This window comes from Doryrhamphus excisus, chromosome 4 (genome assembly GCF_030265055.1).
Source record: "Doryrhamphus excisus isolate RoL2022-K1 chromosome 4, RoL_Dexc_1.0, whole genome shotgun sequence".
NCBI classification, from domain to species: Eukaryota; Metazoa; Chordata; class Actinopteri; order Syngnathiformes; family Syngnathidae; genus Doryrhamphus; species Doryrhamphus excisus.
This window is the reverse complement of record NC_080469.1, coordinates 95735-117874: the sequence shown is the minus strand read 5'-3', so window position 1 is coordinate 117874 and position 22140 is coordinate 95735. Positions and strand designations below refer to the sequence as shown.

Here is a 22140-nt window from a genome sequence, read left to right as displayed (position 1 = left end):
ATCTGGTCCAAAAAGTGAAATGTTAACAGTATTGTAAATTGTCAAATTATTATTCCCCAATACGGGGCACCATTTCATGCTTCCATTTCTTTTAGCAGACTAAAAACAGAAAAGCAGAATTTGAGCTATTGAGTGAAAATGCAGACTGAATGTTGAAAGAAGTTGAGTGCTGGCATATGGAGGATCAGACCAATCAGCCATCAGGCTGGGAAACCCTCTACTTCCTGAGCTATGCTACCCCGTACACTGAGCACAATGTTACATTCATGTAAAGTGAATTTCCACCACTAGAGGGCATCAAATACTTTGCGTATTCATTTTCAACTTGAAACTTGTCACATGAAAATATGACATTCCAGTAAATGTGTAAAACCAATCTAAGAAAGAAAGATAAAGGACTCCTCAAACTGTAGCGTCCCCACAACACCTGAGAAAGGTGGAACAGTGAGACAGTGCTTTTTGTCTTCTTGACAAAAATATGCGGGGAATAAAAACGACTTCCATTTCACCCGGAGTGTTCCGCAGTAGGATCAATGTCATGCATTCCCCGTCTAGAGCGTTGTAGCCAGGCTTTAGTCACAGGTTTCACCTTCCTGCAAATATTGATCCACTCTTCCTGCTGCTTATCTTATCTTTTTTATCAGCCTCATTTACTCAGCACATTCCTCCTGTCTGGGTGCAACATTGTGGCCGTATGGGCTCATATATGATTATATAACTCTATGCAATCGTTTGGTTCTCAACAACGGATTGTCCGGGAGGATTTAGAAAATGAAGAATGAAAATGAACCCCCTGCCTTAAAGTGTTTTTTTGGAAGGCGTAAGTGCAACAGTCGGAGTTTGAAGATTTATTTTCATTTGTATTTATTACTTTTTTTCATATTTTTTATTTTAATGATTTATTTTCATTGTTTTTATTAATTTTATTCATATTTTTATTTTAATGATTTATTTTAAATAAATTCATGAATGAATGAAAATAAATCATTAAAATAAAAAGAATTGTGAATAAAATTAATTTGAAAAAAATTAAAAAGATTTATGAATATTTTTTTGAATTTTTATGATTTATTTTTATTTATTTATTAAATACATTTTTGATTTTAATGATTTATTTTAATTTTTATTGATTAATTTTATTCATTTTTTTTATTTTAAAGATTTCTTTTCATTTTTAGTGAAGTTCATGACCTGCAGTGCAGCGTCCTCAACTCTGCTGAACAACGGCAGCATGCTGATTTCATCTTATTCACTCACCTTTTTTTCCTAAATCCAATGGTTGCTGGTTCAATCCTCTTTGCTTGTGTCTGCTTCAACATATTCACCCAATCATTCTCCATTTGTACATTCCAACATTTCAAATTCAGCCGTTATTTGTCCGCTAAGTACTCCAACATTTCATTAGCACATGTGGACAAATTCAGTTGCTTGTACTTTCCATCTATTTTATCATATATTGGTATTCCATACATTTTAGGAGTGAGAAGTAAACCCGGACAAAACCAAAATCATTTCACAGACACTGCATTTCTTTCCTGACGTCTGTGTGTGACAGCCCAGTGTGATGGGGGCAGGTTACGTCTGAGATGAGAGGAACGTGTCCAAACACAAACGGGTGGACTCAGCATCTCCAAAGACGTATCAGGTCACGACGTGCCACAGCCGCGCTTTCTCTGCAGGCTCCTTTTATATCTGCATTGTGTGATTCCCTTCACCTTCATCATCGTTCATCGGTGCTTTTGGGAGACTGTGGCACGTGGCGTTTGCCTATGAATTTGTCCCGAAAGCTCCAACAAAAAGTTTATATGGAATAATTCTAATAATGAACTCCCATTTTTCCTTTTTGAAAACTCTTGCTGGCGAAGGTGGCGACTAGCAGTGAAGGAGGGGAAGAAGTGGAGCAGAGAGGATGGAGGGGATGGAGGGCAGGAGTGTTTCTCATCTTTATGACACTGGCTGGCACTCACACCTTTCTTTGGCCCCATGGCGGGTTATTTAGCAGTTGCACTCAATCCAACAGCGCATGGACGTTGAGTCATCAAGTATGGTGCTGGCTGTGTGATCCAACATGGCTGATAAACCGGCAGAAGGCCGAACTTCCACCTTAAATTGAACAATCGCTCAAATATTCTTTTTAAACTTGTAGTATGTGTAGACTTAGAACCGCATTAAAAATGCAATGGAGCATTCATCTGCTGTGAGGGCGTTTGCTCTCTGACGTGATCGCTCTTCCCTCGGCACAGGTTTTTCCCATGTGACACAGGATCGCAGGTCGGAGGGGAGACAGCGGTCAAAGTAGACACGAAGGGCTCTAATTTACGCCACAGCGTAATGGCGCAGGGTGGTGGGCGGTAATTCCGTCCAGCGTTTGGTGGTTTGGAAGGCTTCACATACTTCACATTTTCAACTTGGCTCGGTGAAACTTTTGTGAAAAAAGGTGGGCTGAAAGATCGGCAGCTCCGCCCTGATCTGTTCTCGGTGCAGGTGAAGCACGCCCTGCGCGGTGGTAAATTGGATGACATGCACGGGGAGAACATGCAAACTCCACACAGAGTTGGCCAAGGGTGGAATCAAACTAGGGTATCTTAGCTGTGTGACCACTCCTCTGCCGTGCGGCCTATAAGCATATACTGTATGTACATTGTACGTGTATATTGGGGTGCACTTTTTCAGCATGCATGTTCTAAGTCAACATGATGGAGTTCGTACTATAAAACATACATGTTCTATACTGCTTATCTTAATTAGGGTGGCAGGGGTGTGCTGGAGCCTATCCCAGCTGACTTTGGGGGAGAGGCAGGGTGCTATAAAACATACACACCTATAAACACCTACTGAATATAAATCTAACCAGTACATTTATATACACTAATGATTAATATATCACAGTCATAGTTTCCAAAGTCGTTGAAATCATTCACAAATAATTCACAATTAAATTCAATGTGGCAATAAAGATAATTTCACGTAATTGTGTACATAACCTGAGTACCTGTCAGTCAAAATAGGTACGCACTCGCTTCATGTATTACGTCCAGTTAGCATTTGCTATCAAACATTACCGATATACAAGAAATGAAAGGGATTATGGACAATTAAGGACAATGCAGCTGAAGTCAAAAGATTTCAGTAATGTGTACATTTTCTAATTCATCATGAAATAGTAGAAATGGAGGAGTAGAAAAACACGCATTTCTATCGTGGAGTATCTGATGCGAAGCAAAGAATAAAGATGACAATTGTATCTCTGTCATTTGAGACCGTTGCCATTGGTGAGCAACATTTTTTAATGCTGGAACAGATTAAGTAAAGAATTCCAACTACGTACTAAACAATGCAAACTGTTGATGTTTGCAAAATACAAGGAAGAAGAGTCTTGAACTCGTCTATCCCTCTCTCTATTTATGATAATTTATTTCTTATCACACTGATGATTATTTGTGACTGCGAGAGCCAAGCAAAAGAACACTAAAATAGAACCCTAAAATAGAACCCTAAAATAGAACAGCCACAGTATTAAATGCAGTGTCCAGCTGCTGGGCGCGCTACCTTTTATAGCCGCTAGGTGTAGCACTTTTTCTTTGACTGGTAATGACAGCAGCCTGACTTGCTGACTTGCCGACTTGCTGACTGACTTGTGTGCACTCAGCAGCTGGAGCTGTGTTTGAACTCCCCAGGCCCGGAGGCAGACTGAACACGCTCACGCACACACAACTCAAAAGACAAGGTTTAAATCCAAGCCTAATGAGTGGGTAATTTGCCCTGGATATTCAAGGTCAGTGGATAACGGATGTACTAACACTGAGTGAACAGTTAGCTGGCCAGAATTAATCTGCTTGTGTAACTAGCAGACAGGACATATTTGCATTCCACTTTTAGAGGAAAGGACTTTTTGTCAAATCGACATGCAGAATTTGACACAAACGAACAGCACTATTATCATCATCTCCCACCATCACCCGACTGGTAGCTGAGGCTAAACCAACTCATATCCATTCATAATTACCTCCTTTTCATTTCACGATTTCAAAGAAATAGCAAGTTTGAGGCTCTTGGTCTGCAATATAATTAATATGATGTAATACTAACAATTAAATGTGTTTCATTTTTGAGCAATTACTGTTAGAAGTTAGAATTTCTTTACCTTATAATTAACCAAACGGCTGAGGTACGGCGACATCATTGCAAAACTTGCTTGGTTTCATCCACATCACATGGTGGGCGTTTGATCACGTTTGGGGGCGTGAGCATCATGCCAGTATGGGTGCACATCTGCCGTGTACTGACTCGGTGAGGATTTGGTGAGCGCTGGGCATTAGGAAATAGATTTTTGTTTTTCTTGGCCCCCCGCGGAGCCCCTTGGAGAATGCCGCCTGGGCAATTGCCCACATGGCCCATTGCTAGAACCACCACTGGGGGTGAGTTGCTCTTGGTGAATAACACTGCTGATGCTGATGCTGATGGGGGTGTCATGTCAAAAAATCCTTTTTTTGTACATTGCTTGATGCCATTAAAGACGATATCCTGTATCTAAAGCCAGCCGCCGTGTCTCTGCATCCAACATATACTAGACAGGAATAACAAAGTGTGACGAATTGAATGTTGACAAGGGTGACACCACCCAAACTGCCGTCATTGGCTACTCTGTTGTACAATGGACTGCTCCATTGTACAATGGACTGCTCCATTGTACTCCATTGTATAATGGCTACTCCTACTCCATTGTATTCTAAAGACTGTTGTTTGAAACCATTGTTGGCCGTACGTGCCTCCTCCTTTAGAGGATAAATACTTTAGATCCTGCACTGAACTCTGTAGTCTGAAATCTGAGCACTGTAGTCTGAACTCTTCAGACTACAGCTTTCCGATCTAATTTTATGTCATGCAATAAGTTTTATGTTGAGCATAAAACCAAAGCTATATAAATAATAAACAACATTTGATATAAATGTATTTTTACATTTGAAATTAATTTGACACGGAATACATTGAGAAAAAATGACGAAAAAATATTTTTACTGAGCCGATCAAAAGAGAAGCCGTCCTTTAAAAATATCCGAACCATTCATCTCTATCCGCACCATTCATCTCTCGTCAGTTGATTTGAGTGAATCGAATACCCGATGAAAAAGTTGTAGCGCATATAGTATGTGAGTTTTTCAGCATGCACAGTAGCCGTTTCACGTTAGCGAGTGACTCATGAGATTTCGAGTCAAAAAAGAATCGAGTTTCCCGTCACTACTCTCCAGTCTCCATTTGTAGGACCGCCCCCTCCACGAGCGCGCCGCCTCCCGTAGGCTGGCGCTGTAGGGAAGTACGCAACGGCGGGGGCGGGGCGGTTCTGGCTAACAGACGTTTGTCGTTCCAAACACTAGCAACAGAGCTAACTGCCGTCCCGTCTCTTCCTTGAACCGCGGCGGCCACCCCGACTCCGGGAACAGGATGCCGGTGAGAGGCGGAGGAAAGCTCGTCTCTTACCCGAGCAAGAGCGACCATGTCGGAGTAAGTGACACCAGACGCGGTCGTTCTGTTTGTTTACATGGGAATTAGCTCTTCTAATGGAGCCCGAACACCGACCCACACGGTGACGTTGTGGACATTTGGTGTTAAATGTTCACTTCAAACCTGTCCGGGCGGCAGTGACGCGTAGAGGCTGTGAGGTGTCATGGCGGGCAGCACACCTGTTGTACTTCGGAAGGGCCAATAGGAAGCTTGGCAGAACTCGTGTTTATTCTCTCCACTCCTTTTGTCGCGTTGTTACGTTTAAACGTTTCTCCTACTCTAAAGTGGTGTCTCAAATACCAGAAAAGTTGTGTAATGTACATATACTGTATCTGTACTGTGTGTGTGTGTGTGTTGATGTGAAACAACGTGGACTCTTTTCATCTTCAGCAAGGAATTGTAACAATCTTTACAGCTTCTCAAATGTGAGGACAATTGGTGGCACATGTTCAACGTATTCATGGAATATGTTGTGTGATTATTTCAGGCTGCACTGTACTGTTGTGTTGGGAATAATGAACCCTGATCTGGTTTGCTTGGACAATATGGAGCTAGTTCGGCTTGTTATGTACACTAAATGCCTATTGGACTTCAATCTATCTATGGTGGCGGCTAGACGGGGTGTTAGATGGCGCCACCTGAACCTGTATTTACCTTACCTTATTTGCGCTGTTATTTCTTTCACCGGTTATGCAACCTGATTCATGTTAAAGACAGGAAGTTCAACCAAACACAAGACGACTGACCCAGTGGGATTCCACCCACAGTGGCTAATGATTTGACTGAGTGATGTAGTCAAACGTCAGTCAGTGGCTTTGAACTAGCTACCTTAGTTCTCTTAAATTGTCAATTCAGCAGACGACACTAATTGGGGATGTACACATCCATCCATCTGTTTTCTATGCCGCTTATCCTCGCCAGGGTCGCGAGTGATGTACATTTCTTTACTTCTAATCCACCAGTCTGCCAATACTGATACTATTCCAGTACCATAGCTTTAGTATTCTTATCATTATTGCTGACTTGATGAGTCTGCAGTAATAATAATAATACATTTTATTTGTATAGCGCTTTTCAGAGTACTCAAAGACGTTTTACAGTAGTTTAGGGTATGTGGGCGCCAGTTGCTCAAGTTTGTACATGAGATTCAGGCATTAATGGCCAATCCCTCGCATCGAGCCCACACTGGATTGCACAACAGACAAAACAGACAAAGGACTGCTCATATTTGGGATGATTATAAAAGATTCAGACTGTTTTCTGGATGAACAGTCAGCTCTGCTTGTTCTCATGCAATAGTGGCACGTTTGCTGTGTTTGCCGCCATGTATATTAAATGTCCACCTGCCCTCAACTTCTCATGTCTGATGATCCCGAGTTGTCTGTGTTGGACTCATTTATATTTCCAAGTGACAATAAATATTTGTCTTAGCTTCCAAGTCACAGTTTGGTTGATGTCATCTGATGGTTATTGGTCTGCACAGCATCTATATCTACAGTATCTATATTGTAATACGTATTTTAGGCTATCCCGAATCCAAGATACCGTGTGGAAATATTTGGCAGTTTCCTGTTCACAGGATTTCCTGTTTTTCTGACCTAATACTTTGCCTTTTGGGACATATACAGTAGTGTTTGCCCCCTTCCTGATTTCTTGTTTTGTTTTTTGCATGTTTGTCACACTTCAAATATTTGCCAACAAATTAAAATATTAGTCAGCAACCTTAATACAATTTGCAGGACAGGTTATCGTTCTATCAGACCTTTCAGTGATTACAAATGGACATGTTTGGCAGAAACTGATGAGTGAAAATGCTAACATTAGCTGAGCCTTTTCTACTGGCTGTTCTTCTCTCCGCTGGCTGGGATGTTCCACAGATTCCCTGACCAATGTGAATATAACATTTGAGATGGTGCAGCTGCTAGGAGTGCTTGGTGGATAAAATTCCTCTGTGTGCTATTATATCTCTTGCTGTTTGGAGCTTGCGTCACGGATACTCTTACTGCCCCGTGTTTGGGAAGTGGCTTCAAAGGCCAAGGGTGTGGTACTCCACTGAAATCACACGTAGTATGATTATACATGTGTGTGTGTATGTATGTATATGTATTATATATATGTGTATGTATGTATATGTATTATATATATCATATAAAAATATATATATTTAAAGAAAAATAGTCTGCAGCTGCAAAACATAACAGCTTATAAACTCTAAAAAAAACTCTAAAAGTTTTTCTAAAAAAAAAAAATTGTACCCGTCACAACAAGAGAATAAACAAACTGCATCATGAGAGTACTCTCACTCGGCTACACAAACAGCATGAGACAGAGGATGTTTACAGTGATTGTACTGAAGATTGTCAATAGTTTCCGAGGAGAAAAGAAGGGAGAAACATTTGGAGATGAAATTGAGTACTTGCAGAACATGGACTTCAGCCTTAAGACACGGAGATGAAGATTGGTCACTCGGAAGGAGCTGGATACTCGTTTTAAATGAGTATCCTTCACAGATGATGCATTTTGCTGATTACAAGTATGAAACAGGAACAGCTGTTAATTGTCCGTACAGAAAATCCTCAAAGTGCCCGTACACGGTTCTGTAGTTGTTAGGATTTAAACAGTCATGCAAACTGTGTAATCCTCACGAGAGGCTTGCTGCTGGTGTGAGTACGCCTCGTAAGTCGGTGATCAATGAGTCTGATAGATCACACATACAAAGTACGCATATAGCTGAATAATAATAAATATCGCAACCTCGCACCAATCCATGTTCATTTCAGATTTAAAATAATGTACTGACTTAAACCACGCCCACTTCCGGTTTGTGCCCCGCCCGTTGTGAGCATAGATATTGGATACAGGTCATTTTGATGCGTGAACAGACACAGATAGTGGTGTACTTGCTCATCCCGATTGATTACCGTTAAAAGTTTGAAAGTCTTTGAAGGTAAGCACGGCAATATATGCCTCTGGACGACATGTAGGTCGGATATAGGCAACCTGACCGTTCATACTGCAATCCCATGGCTTGCATATCGGATTTATATTCGCATACAAATGAGGCCTGAGTCACATTTGAAAAAGTCGGAATTGTGCTTGTTCATGCTGACATGAAAAAATAAGATACGGGTCGAATATGAGCAAAGAAATTGGAATTGGCTTGCAGTGTGAACATGATTTTTTATTTTATCTTCTGAGAGGTTTTCTTCTGGGAGTGGTATATAAATGGTTGGCCTACCGCAGAGGGAAAATACGTTTTTGGTAAACACCGGCTCCCCCACCACTCGTTGTGCTCATCCACTTACCCGTCTGAACTCAGCCAGGATGCAACTTAAATTAGTATTTTTTTGTTTTATGTACATTTTCCTCCCATGGGCGTTTAAAAAATATTCAAGCACTGCGAAGGAGGCTGAGGAGGCTGAGGCGCTGTCAGGTACTGCGGATGCTGATGTGTCTGTAAACATTCTGAGCAAGAGACTAGTAAACGGCTAACCTTACTTAGTCTTTCTTCATCAGAAGGTGTCTTATTTATTACAATACAAGTTGTATACGTCCCCAAACACAACTTATTATTAGAATTCAATTTTATTCCGTTCAATTTCATTGGTCAGATTTGGCCACAGCATTGTGTATCATCTAACAAAGTAGCTTAACGCAAAAGGTGTCTTTTCTAATCGTTGATAATGGTCATGTTGTTAGTACTTGTATTACAGTGTGTTAACCTTATTTCACTGCTGCAGCCTTGTGGTCCACTTTCTCATTTCATAGTGTTGGCATGTTGGTTCCAAGCTGATGACAAGGCAACATCTCAGCCAGTGAGAGTGAAGCACTCATGCAACCTAATGAAATGCCACATAGCAGCGACTCTCACCGCTCCTTTAGACCAGCAGTAGTCACGAATAGCAGCACGCACGCACGCACGCACGCACGCACGCACGCACGCCGACTGTACATCAGGTGCCTTCTAGCTCTGATTTAAAAGGATTATCAGTTCAAAGTCAGTTAAAGTGACCTTAAATTGCATGAAACTAGCTATCACCCTATAACCAGGGCTTATCAAATCGTGGGGCGTGGACTTTCAATATTAGTGCAGACCTGCCAACCTCTCTGAATTTGTTGTACTTTGCATGCAATTTCTATTTGCTTGTATGCTTCACTGCTCTCCACAATTTCATGGGCTCGTTATGAACGACGTCACCTGGTTTGCTGTCTGGTTAACAGTAATACATGAAATAATTATAACGATCCCACCCCCTCAGCCCTTTTTAAAATGTTCTAAAGCACAAACAAATGCCGTGTTACTCAAGGATTCGGGCTGCAATGTCGTTGGTTGTTAGGTTGATGACCAACACTTCCTGTTCATTCTCCCCATCCCTCGGCGAGCCAGGCAGCAGAACCAACTCGCCCTGGGCGGCGAGGTGCATTCATCAGCTCGCAGGGGAAGCGATCACATTAATTAACGGACTTGTCTTTGTTACATGCGTGAATGTGTTGTGGTGTGTTTTCCACTCCATGGATTGTTTTCTGTTTCTATTCACTTATATTTGAAAAACCTCACTGTCAGCTGTTCTTCTGAAACCTCCTGAAATGGCAGGAAGATGTTTCTTTAAAGCAGAACAAGACGATGAGGAGTCTGTTAGCAATTAGAATAATATTGATTAAAAAAGAGCTTGTTGGTACCCTCTTCATATACGTACAACCAGATGCTACTTTAGGTGAAGAAAAGGTCAAGTTGTGCAATGATTCATAGTCAAACAAAACAACGGGTCCTAAGACGTGTCCTAGCGAGGCCCCTCACTGAGCAATATACAGTAGGCCTGTACACTCTTACAGTTTGTTGGATGTTGTCCTTTTTGTGTAACACAACCCAACGCATCAAATGGGAACAGACGTGCAAAAAACTACAGCATACAAGTCTTGTGAATGTTTCATGTGCGATATCATGATATGCATCTACAGTATATGCATGTCAGTGTGTGTACGTAGATTATTGGGCTGAATGTTGTTTCATTTGGCTGAACATAACAAGAGGATGTTATCTGTGGAATGACAGGAAGAGGGAGTGATAGTTGACAATCTACTTCCTGTAGCGGAGTCTTCCAGCACGCCACACCCAGATTATCCTGCAGGCTCTGTTAGAGTCAGAAGAGCAAACATGTAAGTAATTATTCATGGTCATTCTTTTTCAAGAACATTTTAATTAGGTATTGGTAGAAATCACAAATACACTTTATGTCACTGCATCTTTTTCCCTGTGATTTCACCTTTTCTGGAAGCAAACAAACTTAGAAATGACTACATGGCGACAGAATCACTTACGATGTCCATCTTTGTGTTGCTTCTTTTTCAACTAACTAACTACTCGTCTCGATGGTTTTATTTCCAGGGCCTTTTATCTGGGCGGGCTTGTTCCTGCTTCCTGTTGTTAAAGGAAAGACATAAACACGCGGAATTGAAATAGCACTGGGATAGTTGTCATTTGAAGTGGTAGACACCCTTGTACAGTAATCAACAAGTCAAAGTATTGTCCTGTCTTGACAGGAAGCCTATTTGAGATAGGATGGTAATTACTGCAAAATTACGGGAAGAAGACTTGCATCAGCTATAAATGAACTGTTTATGCTTCTAAGATACAGTATGTCCTGGGTTGGTTCGCTCGCACCTCACAGCGCATCATTGGTGCTGAGGCTGGACGCAGTAAGTCAGTCATTTGCCACTTCTTCGAAGCTGCAGCCCAGAGCTGTAACATCTGATTGGCTGTCTGTCAAGACAAGGGACGACCCTTGGCCCAAAAGAGGGTTGTTACCGGTGCCGTTTGCAGTCAAATAACCATCACATGGCATCTTTTAGAGACACACGTTAAGAACTCTTAAAAGGCCTCATCTCCTTCAACGACACCAAATTGGCTGTTTGGAATTTGCACGAGAGCACCAAACACGTGACATTGAAAGTTGGAATAAAGTTTTCCGGCATGACGAGGAGGTCCCACCTGAGGTGTTTTCTGAGGTTGTGCAGGGGTGTCAAATGGTAGATGGCCATGTGGAGATGTTGCAGGGAGTATTCCTCATCTCCTTGTCTAACTGGCTTTTTCAACATAACACTGCATACTTTAAAGTGAGAGCTTTTCCCTGCAATTTTTAGGTGAGAAGGAAAAAAGATTGATCAATTAATTACAGATCATAATTAATCCCTTAATTTTTGAAAATCTTTTGACGGCACTAATTAATGGGCTAGCTCCTCCACACATGATAGAATGCAGATGCGTGGTCATGTAGAGACAGCAATGACATTCTGTGATGTAAACAAGATAACTGTGTCACTGTGTCTTGTCTGTTTAGTCACTCTTGAGTCACAATGTTGTTCTTTGTCTATACAAACTCTTCTTTGTCTAGTCTCTGCTTCAATTTGCATATTACGCCACTAAAAGCATGCTGTTTTTGTAATCATGACGGCCAGGATTTATGGACTATTGTTTTACCAGTGTTGCTTTTGTTAATGAGGTATATTACACATTCCTTCCTTTTCTCTACTGCTTCTCCTCATTAGGGTCACGAGTAAGCTGGAGCCGATCCCAGCCTACTTCCGGCAAGAGGCGGGGTACCCCTGAACACATAAACAAAGAACCCTTTTCCCTACACACTATAAAACACATGCAATTAGTCCAAATGTAACCACATAACCATGCACATTTATTGCAGTCACAATGGAGAAATTGGCTTGATGACTTGCCACTATTAATATTAGTGCTGTTGAGATATTCATTTTTTCAAATTATAATTAATCATGATCTGTAATCGATGCAATTAATCATACATATTTAAAAATATGTCGACATGGTGATGTTGCATTTTCATCTTCATGCGGGTGACGGGACTGGAATGGCAACCAGCTTCCATCCATCCCTTTTCTATGCCGCTTATCCTCACTGCTGGAGCCTACTCTAGCTGTCTCTGGGCGAGAGGCGCATTACCGCACCTAGCATGTTGGTGATATGTGATTCGGCAACCGATCTTGTGGTGGAAGCCGGTCTTCAAAAATACAGTGCATCGGAATCCGATCCCGATTCCAAAGATCGGATCGGGCCATCGCTAGTTCATTGCCAATGTCCAAATCATTACAAAAATGATGGTGACTGAATCGACATTTTTGAGGTACAAGGAAACATTATTTCAAGCGGAATATTTTGGCTAGATGTTGAAATATCACAACCTATGACAGGGAATCCTTAAGTTCTCCGCACGTCTAATACCTTCTGAGGATCAGAAGTGATGAACCTGCATGCATGATCTTGCAAGAATGAGCTGATACGCTTTAATAGGGAGGGAACATGCTTGCTGGGCTCGCGTTTACTGCTGCCTCAGCACTTGAAAACCTGCATTGTGTGTTAGTAGTAAATATTAAAAGTTTCTGACGGGTCTGCAGTTTATCTGTGGCTGAGGGTTGCACTATGTCAGTAATGTGCGAACCTTATGTTTTTAAAACTTATTTAACAACAGAACATAAAGTTATCCATTTAGGGTGTTGGTTGGTAGGTTTCTCATCAACATGCATTACTGCAATAGGCCGATAGAATTCAAATGTATATAGTTGACCCTATAGTTAACCCTAACCCTAACCCTAACCCTAACCCTCTTGATGACTGAAAAGTTTCTATGTACTAGTTTCAATGTACGTATTCTGTTGTGGACTGCAACATTCAAGTACTACCGAGCACTTGTACCCAAGTCATGTTTCACTGTCCATGCACACAGCCGTTTGCTGGTGGAAGAAGCATACAAAGCATAATTGTAACCTCACGTGCACCTTGCCGGACGAGTCATGTTCCTTATTTATTATAGAAAGATAACAAATGAAATTTTTACGACAGCTAGCCAAGGAAAGTGCTTGAATAAGATATGAGATAAAACAATTGGAGTGGTTGCTCTCGGCTTTTAAGACAAGGATGGCGTGGGGCTGTTATCCTTGGGGTTTAGAAATCAAAATATATGAGAAGTGAATCCTGTTCAACAGCCACAGGGGATGACAACACATCTTCATACAGAGTCCCCATGAGGAAGAATAAGTGCTTATGCATATTTCAAGCCATTAATGTCATTAATTTCATTCAGGCTTACATGCTCGGAGGAGGAGGAGAAGGTACCGCTTATAACAACAACCTGTCTATCGTGTTGGTTTTATTACTAAAAGATGCCTGCTTAGTCGGCATTGACACAAACTGCTTATGTAACATAAAATTCTTACATTTATTGCCGCATCAATGGACAATTTTTCCCAGTGATTGAGAAATGGATGTGGCCGACTAACTTTTGTAATGGGATGTCAGCCTCTGCACACACTGTACCGGCCATGCTTGTGATCAAGGAAGATGCATTTCCCACTGCATATGTGACATATTATGTGAGATATTTTTGATCATATGCTCATTTGCACAGACATGGGGCAAAGGGTGTTCCTATGTTCCGTGTATGTAGACAATGTCTGTTTACGGCTAAGATAAGCAGGGTGCGGAAAAACACAATGTGGTGAAAATATACTCATTCAGGCCGAGTTGCGCACCCACAACCACACGAGCGTGCTAAACTATGCTTAACCCAGCTAGCTTCCATTCACGCTTCTTAACACGCTAACCGAGGCAAACGCTAGTGAGGTTGCCCTGTATATTATAGTTTTATGCAGAAACAAGTGAGGCCAAAATATACAGTACTAGTGTGAGAGTGAATGAGGAAAAAAACCCACCTTCAGTTGTTTTTGTTAAACGTGATGGTTCATTTTTTGTCCCTACAGCCTCAGCAGATTGGTTTTTGGTGTCTTTTGGTCTGTCAAAAAACTGCGAGGTGACAGATATCAACCATCTGAACACGCAGTTGAGTGCCGTGTGACAGTGATTTGTTGCAACATTTAAAAAAGCGAGCGAGAGAGATGTTGCTTTGGTGTAAGGTTGTTGTGATGAAGATGTGCTGTGACAGCACTGAACAGGACTGTCTGAAGTTGTGAGCCAGCTCTCATGCCCCGAACAAACACACATGCACACACACACACACACACACACACACACACACACACACAGCAGCACATGCATACATTTCAGCTTGCACGTGACCCGTGAGTCAAAGGAGAAAGGAGGAGTGAGTGAGAAAGAGAATGCGCAGTTGTGTGTTGCTAATGAAGGCAGCAACCCCTTGTTGGGCTAAATGCTGACATCATCGGCAGTAGAAGAACAGCACTTCATTCTTGGGATGAACGCTAGAAAAACACCAAGGATACAAGAAATTATTTGTGTCCTCATCTGTAATGGTTTCATTTAGAACATTCTTCACAACACATCACATGTTTACGTGTCCAAAATTGAGAATTGATTTAATTCTACCACTTCTATCTGTCACAGCCCTGACTGAGTTTGGTCACTGTTGAATATGTCTTCAGGTTACCGTTTTCATAGTCGGAATAGTGTGATTAGTAGCTTATTTAGTAATGAAAGAATCAATCGTGAAAATAGACAAACATTGTCGGTAATAACAATGATGAATCCCTAAATAACGGATTCACATTATACACCATTTCCATGGAGTTGACGTGATCTTTAGGATTTGTCCAGTTCCTGGATCTTTCTGACAGCAAGTCCTTTGGTTTCTTGCAGTTGGCACTCTAACTTGAATTTAGCCTGTGTGGTGCTTTCTTGGCTTTTTCAGTGGTCCATTCGATGTTATAATAATAATAATATATTATGTTCCATATATGATCAATACTTACCTAGAGACCAAGCACGCCTGTGTAACAAGCAACCTGTCTAATCCTGTGTTCGTGTCCCAATATTATACTATATATATATATATATATATATATATATATATATATATATATTTCTTGACATTGTTTTCATCAGTTGAAAGCAATCCACATGCTGTGCAGTAAAGCCTTGAAGTCATCTCCTGGTATTTGCCTCCATCTAATGAGCTTGTGGCATAGCTGGTCTCCAGTGGCAGCTTTCTCTGTAGGCTACTCCACTCTATCATACATGTACCTAGTATGTACGTATTATAAACATTGTGTGTTTAACACAGTTGTTTTCTAATTTGAAATAATAAAATCCCAGTGGGACCGACACCAGAATGCCAGTATATTCTCTGACCTTACCCATAATGACAAGATGATGCGTTTTGACTGGATAACTGTGTAGATATTCTTTATTTAGAGGACATTTCTTCAGTGGACCCCAGATGTTGTCCTCACAGATTCTAATATTGTTATTTTCCCGTTTTGTGGCTTTAAATCTGTGTGAAGACCCTAACGTTGCAGGTGTGTGTGTTGATGAGGAAATGTGGTTGGTCAAGCGAATGTGCATTTGGGAGTGAGAGAGTGTCAGAGAGGAGAAGCATCGGGATAGTGTGCAGAATGACAAACGAGAAGGTGCGACAAGAGACGGCAAACGGCGTCAGTTGGGAGGCTTTGGCCTCTGACGACCTTAGGACCACTGGATCCCGCCATACCTGGCGATGCCCTCCAGCCTGCAGAGGCAGCGGAAGAGTGCTCTCAAAGCATTCACGACTCGCCACAGGATTGGGGCAGAAGGAGATAGAGGCGGTGTTGTGAGTCTGGTGTTATTTTTAGTCTCCCCTCCCTCCAGGGGCTGGACTAATCTACCGCTGTTTGAGCTTATCCAGATTGGAGTTAGGACACTGAGGCAGAAAGGCTGAGAACCGGGAACCTTTGGGAACCTTTGGGAACCTTTGGGAAGCCTTCTTTGCTTGTGATGTCATCAGAACTCCCCAAACGGAGACTGAGCATGCCGAAGCAGGACTGGCAAGTAGCCGGGTCCGCGGGTTTGTAGGGTCAGAGGAACCGTGGCCGCTCGGCTTACCAAGCGCTCCGAGGAAGCTATGAGTCTGGAGTGGCTGCCGACAGGCTGCTGCCCCGGCTACCCCAGCTGGCACTGGCGCAAAGAGACTGGAATGGGAAAAACCGGGGCCTCGGAGAGCTGCCATGATGGTGGAAGCAGCAGCAGCAGCATCAAAGAGGGGGGCAGTCTACAACTGAGTGGACTTAACACTGAAGAGCTCAAAGGCAGTCTGGTGGTCCTCTATGCACCTGCTGGGAACTCCTGTCTGCTCAAATTGGTGGGACATGCATGCGTGGATGGATGCCTTGTTGGTGTGGCAACAGTTAGCATACTTGCATGACTTAGCATTCCTTTAGATGAAGTTAGGTGAATTCGTTTAACATGATTCTTTGATTGCTTCCATCGTTGAGGCTAAGAAGCAAAAACTGCAATAATTGTATTTATCTTCCGCATTGCATCTTACAGCAAAAGAGAGCCGTGTCCATCGGGGTCATGTTCTTTTCATACACGAGTATGGTGTTCAAACATCAAGTCAAGTGTCTCTTTATCTAATAGTCTTGCATATTTGGGTGTTCCCTCCCCCATATGTTCAATGTCGACTCACCCTCCCTCATGCTTTTTGGAATTGTTGGAATTTGACACATTGACATCTACTCCATTTACCGATGATGGAAGTGAAGGCTTGTATAAAATCAATTGAATTAGCAATCACTTGTTTTCATTGATTGATTGATCATTTCCATAGTCTTGTGTGGCTGTGCATTTCGGTGTCATAATGACAGTCACAATACTTGCGCGACCGTAATCTCTATTTGATCTTCTAGCGTTCCTCCTGCGTCTGTGTCACTCTCCTGTCACCCTGAGTGTTGGTCCAAGTCCGGGTGTCTGTGGAGTTTTTAATGGAGCGCATTAAAAACTCTTTAAAAAGCGAGGAAGTGTTTTTTTCGTCATGCAAGGTGGCAAGAAATATATCTTCCATCCATCCATTTTCTGTACCGCTTATCAAAATATTGAAGAAAAACGAATAAAAAATCACTCCGCACTCGATATTGCTCTGCTTCAACCATATCTAACTTAAGTGTGTGGAGATATGGAGTAACAACGATAGAAAGCCATCATCACTCGCTAAAAAATGTCATCCAGTACTTCTCTACAAGAGAGGAGAAATATGATCTCAGGGAAGAAGTACATTTGAAACACTTTCGTTTCAGTATGCGGAATCAAACTATAGGACGGGTTGAGTCAGGACCTTAAACGATGAGACCAGTCAAGAAACAATACAAGCAGTTGATGTTGATGCTAAATACAAGGATGAACAACAGGTCGTTTTATGTTACGGTCATCTCTATTGTTATTTATCAACACTTTGTTGTATTTATGATCATTGTCTATTATGGTTACATCACTATATGGTTACGCTACCTTCCACTTCATGTATTAAAAAGTCACATCTGGAATACAGCAAGTGAATAAATGTATTGCAAATAGTACCAGATGGGGGTAGGATTTAATAAGCTTTGCTTCTTCCTACTCCTTTTGGACATGTGGAAGTGTGAATTGAATTCCGCTATGTATTATGCATAAATGCATAAAGCAGCAAAACAACCACAAAGTGTGCCATACAGTCATATCATACATAGTCATACATAGTCCTAGCTAGATACAGTATAGCCTTATGATGGCACTGTGTGTATACTGTATGTATGAGTGCGTGTGTACATTATTTAATAATAAAATTGTGTTATTTAAGAAATTTCACATTGCTCCTATTTTTTTTTCATGCTCCAAATTTTTTTGGAGCCAAGCATACAGCCCTACCACACAGTAGTAACAAGCACTAAATTATTATTATTTTTAAAACCACTGAAGATGAATTTTATATAATCATCGAAACCTGGAAAAGAATGGGTCAAATAAACCATTAGGGTACCTACACCTGCATGCTGGACTACATATTGGATGTCCATCATTCCCATTAGGTTGGGATGGAAGTTTTATAGGCAACATAGTATTAATTGATCTTTAAGGGTACAACCTTTTTTGGATTAGCAAAAAAAAAAAAAAGAGCGGAAAAGCCCTTTCACTTCAGATGTCTCTCATTCACTGCTTCCATTGCATTCCATTGCAAGCAGTTGAGCAGAGCTGCCACACTCCATTGAAGTCATCGGGACTCACACAAATGTGTATAACTTCAATGTCCAATGGAGTTACACAACAGCAAGTCATGAGTGCCACAACTGACATGATAGTTATTTCACTTCCCACACCCACTCACAAACGACACTTGTTGGGCAACGGAATTTGCGTGTGTGTGTTTATGTTGCGGATTCAGCTCGCTGCACTTCAGTCACTTAGCATTATATGGTCAATGGTGCTGTGACGTGACTTGCTGGTTGAGTTTACTGTGGTGGCTTTGGGGAACTAATGAGTGCTGTTTCACGATTATGCTGCTGAATGATTGATGATGCCTGGAAAGAAATGTACTGATGTTTGTGTCCGTGTTCCCCCACAGAGCTCAGGAATGGAAGAGATGGTGTGGGAGCAGTTTACGGTCACTTTACAGCGGGTGAGTTACTCCTGTAAAACAAATCCAGGTCAAACGGTGGCATTCATTTCTCGCGAGATCTCGCGAGATTGAAATGTGACCAGATTTCTCATTCAGAAAAAAAAAACAGGACCAGAAGAATACTGGACAGTGTGCAGAATAGTGTAACGTAGTAGAAATGATATCATGAGTCATGAAATATATCAAGAGTCTCATCTTGTAGACCCAATCTCATGTATCCTTTCATCTTGGGAACAGAGTGCTTCGTGACACCCCGTTCATTTGTGTTCCCATGAAGTGTTCTGAAGCAATGTACACTTATCTTCATCGAAGACGTGATGAGATGAACGCAGACTCCGTCTTTGTGTTTTGACATGAATTCCTTTTTAATGCAGTAGTGTTTCTCCCCTCAATAAGCCAAAATGGACTATTAACAACACAACAAGAAGCGTGGAAAAATGGTAGCATAAATTTGATGTTAAGCAAAAACACACAAACCAGGACATCAGGACATAAGCTAACCCAGGTTCCAGGTGCAACTATAAATGATGAATGAAAGGCCATAATGATCATTTAAGGTTACTTTTACCTTTTATTCAAGTCAAATTCACACCACCCGTACTGGGGCTCAAACACAGGATGTGACCGCTTGGCCAAAAGCCCGGACTGTCACAGAAGCTTCAATGGCTTCATTGCTTGTTTATGTCGAACATACGGCTTCACCACTTCACATGTGTGTCACTGTTTAGTTTTCTCCAAAAAGTGCATCCGCCAGTTTCAATGTTAGACTTTTTATCAAACACATACTTTGTCTACAAAACAGGGCCGAAAAAGTTTGGCACGGCATTTTCTACACAAAGACCCCAAAGAACGTGAGCTCTGCCGTTTAGCTGGTTTTTAAATGTTGGTTCTTGATTTTTGCAGGACTCCAAGATGGGTTTCGGCATTGCGGTGTCAGGTGGGCGCGATAACCCAAATGTGGACAACGGTGAGACTTCTATCATTGTATCAGACGTGCTAAAGGGAGGCCCAGCAGATGGAATGCTCTTGTGAGTACTTTCGTACGTACAGCATACATTTTTGATATATATTTTTTCACATTGTGGACTGTCTGCTGCTGAAAGTGTCAAGTAACAGAAGTAGCGGTGTTAAAAAATACTTGAGGGTGCCTTGTTTCCTTTTCTTAATGTATCATTTGGACAAGTGAAACTGCATCACACCATCAACCCATTCAGACATCCTCATATTTGGTTAAAGGAGTAAAGGACTGTTATATTCTATGTGACACATTTGCCTCTTGTCTCTTTGTTCACCATTTTGCCATTGGTTGGCTGTTTGCAGTGAAAATGACCGTGTCATTCAAGTCAACTCAGTTGCCATGGACAATGTGCCTCATTCCTTTGCTGTGCAGTCACTCCGTAAATGTGGCAAAGTGGCTAAAATAGTGAGTATCAAGCACACCTTCTTTGCCATGTGAGATTGATACCTGTGGATGATTATTGCTGACACACACTCTTTATTTCTCCACTTGGATTGGACTAGAAGTTCAGGAGTTTAAACAAGAATAAATCATACAGGGGATAGCCCTCTGTAAAAAGCTGTCTGCATATTAACATTATTATTATTGCTAACATTACCCCGAAGAACTACTTTACTGGCGTAGCGACGCCTCGCCACACCACGCCAGTTAGCAACTAACTTAACCACACGCTTGCTGAAAACTCCTCAGGCCACTGTTTTTCTTTTAGGTGTAGTGTTCCTTTCAATGTTGCTATATGAATGCGTCCAGGAAGGAAGCTCTGCTCATGCTAAAAAGTCCAGCAAAATACAGTATTTTTTTTTTATTTTTTATAATGGACAATATTATTTTTTATTACAGTCCATGTTGGACAGCCATGGCATGTCCAACATGAAGTGAAAAAAAAGTTATCCTACTGTTTTGTGTGGAAGTGGTAATTTTTTTGGCGTCTAACATTGTCCTTCTTCACCACTTAGTTTGAAACCCGACATGGTAGCTGTATTTCCACAAAGTACATCGGCTCAGTATAGCGGATACCATCCTGAATTTTACTCTGTATTGAATCCGAAAATAAATCAATGGTATCGTACATCACTATTGATGAGGGCGAGGGCACGCATGACTGCAGAATGACTGCTCTGAAGCACACAAGATGACCAGAACACCACCACATATTAGCTGCACAGTGTTCAAAGCACCGGAAATTCCGATACCTTTTTGGTATTGTTCCGATGCCTTTTTGTGATCGTAATTTGTCCTGACCATATACAGTAGGTGTGACATTCAAGTGTCAATATTTGGGCAAGACTTGCTACAAATATGAAATACAATATGAAGGGAAATCCTGATAGTCCAAATGTGGTGTTCCTTTTGGTTCTAAGTGAGGGACTTTGTCATCTTCTTTGTCAGACAGTGAAGAGACCCCGCAAGGTTTCACTCCACTCTCTGAAGCAGCCCCCTTCGCCAGACAGGGACAGCCAGGATTACCCGTCCACACACTATTACGATGCAGACAACGACAACGGCTGGTACCACGATGAAGGCAAAAGCTCTGAAAACAAAGCATACCTGGAGCCTGAACTCAGAGGAGGCAGAGACTACAAGCAGAGGGGAAGGAGCCGTGGTGGGAGCCGAGAGAGAACCTCACCCAGCCCTGACAGATACAGGAGGGACGGAAGCCGAGGAAGAACTCAGAACACCAGCGCTGAACGTCAGCCATACTCCAGCCGAGGGCGCAGCCCAGGAAGCCGATACAGCATGGAGGACAAGTATGAAAGAGAAGACGGCGGTGGAGGAAGAAGAGGCCACTACAGGAGCAAGGATCAGCTGCATGACGGCCCTCCGTCCCCGACTTCAAGGGAGCTTGAGCCACTGGAGAAACCTGTCAATGTCATGCTGGTGAAGAACAGACCCAATGAAGGTAAAACCCTCCAGCATACGTCCGAGGCTTGTAGAATTGGACTGGAAATCATGACTTTGTCCACCTTACAAAGACATGAACATCAACATGTGCCCTTGTCGATGTCTTTGCTTATTTTTGGCTTGATGCTGTTCCTCTGACTGTGTGTTTCTATCTGTGTGCGCTTTTGCAGAGTATGGTTTACGTCTTGGGAGTCAGATCTTCATCAAACAGATGAGTAGCACCGGTCTGGCTGCTAAGGATGGCAACCTGCAAGAGGGAGACATCATCCTCAAGGTACACACACGTGCTGGGACAATGTCAGTGTTTTGCAAGGC

The 22140-nt window shown here is 41.9% G+C and overlaps 1 protein-coding gene across 7 annotated transcripts in view; it reads left to right on the top strand.

Annotated features, from left to right (window-relative positions):
- LOC131128489 (tight junction protein ZO-2-like) overlaps positions 1-22140 on the top strand; it is a 57291-nt gene that overhangs the window by 11371 nt on the left and 23780 nt on the right. The window contains exons 1-6 of one of the 7 annotated variants that reach the window (XM_058071385.1): positions 5312-5502; positions 18852-18905; positions 19809-19933; positions 20226-20328; positions 21313-21823; positions 21996-22099. In XM_058071385.1, the coding sequence (XP_057927368.1) occupies positions 5443-5502; positions 18852-18905; positions 19809-19933; positions 20226-20328; positions 21313-21823; positions 21996-22099 (957 nt within the window). In that variant the 5' untranslated portion in view covers positions 5312-5442. Of the gene's footprint in view, positions 1-5311; positions 5503-8358; positions 8450-10569; positions 10660-16059; positions 16617-18851; positions 18906-19808; positions 19934-20225; positions 20329-21312; positions 21824-21995; positions 22100-22140 lie in introns of those variants that run through there. The other 6 variants (XM_058071387.1, XM_058071388.1, XM_058071384.1 and 3 more) reach the window with 6 other exon arrangements.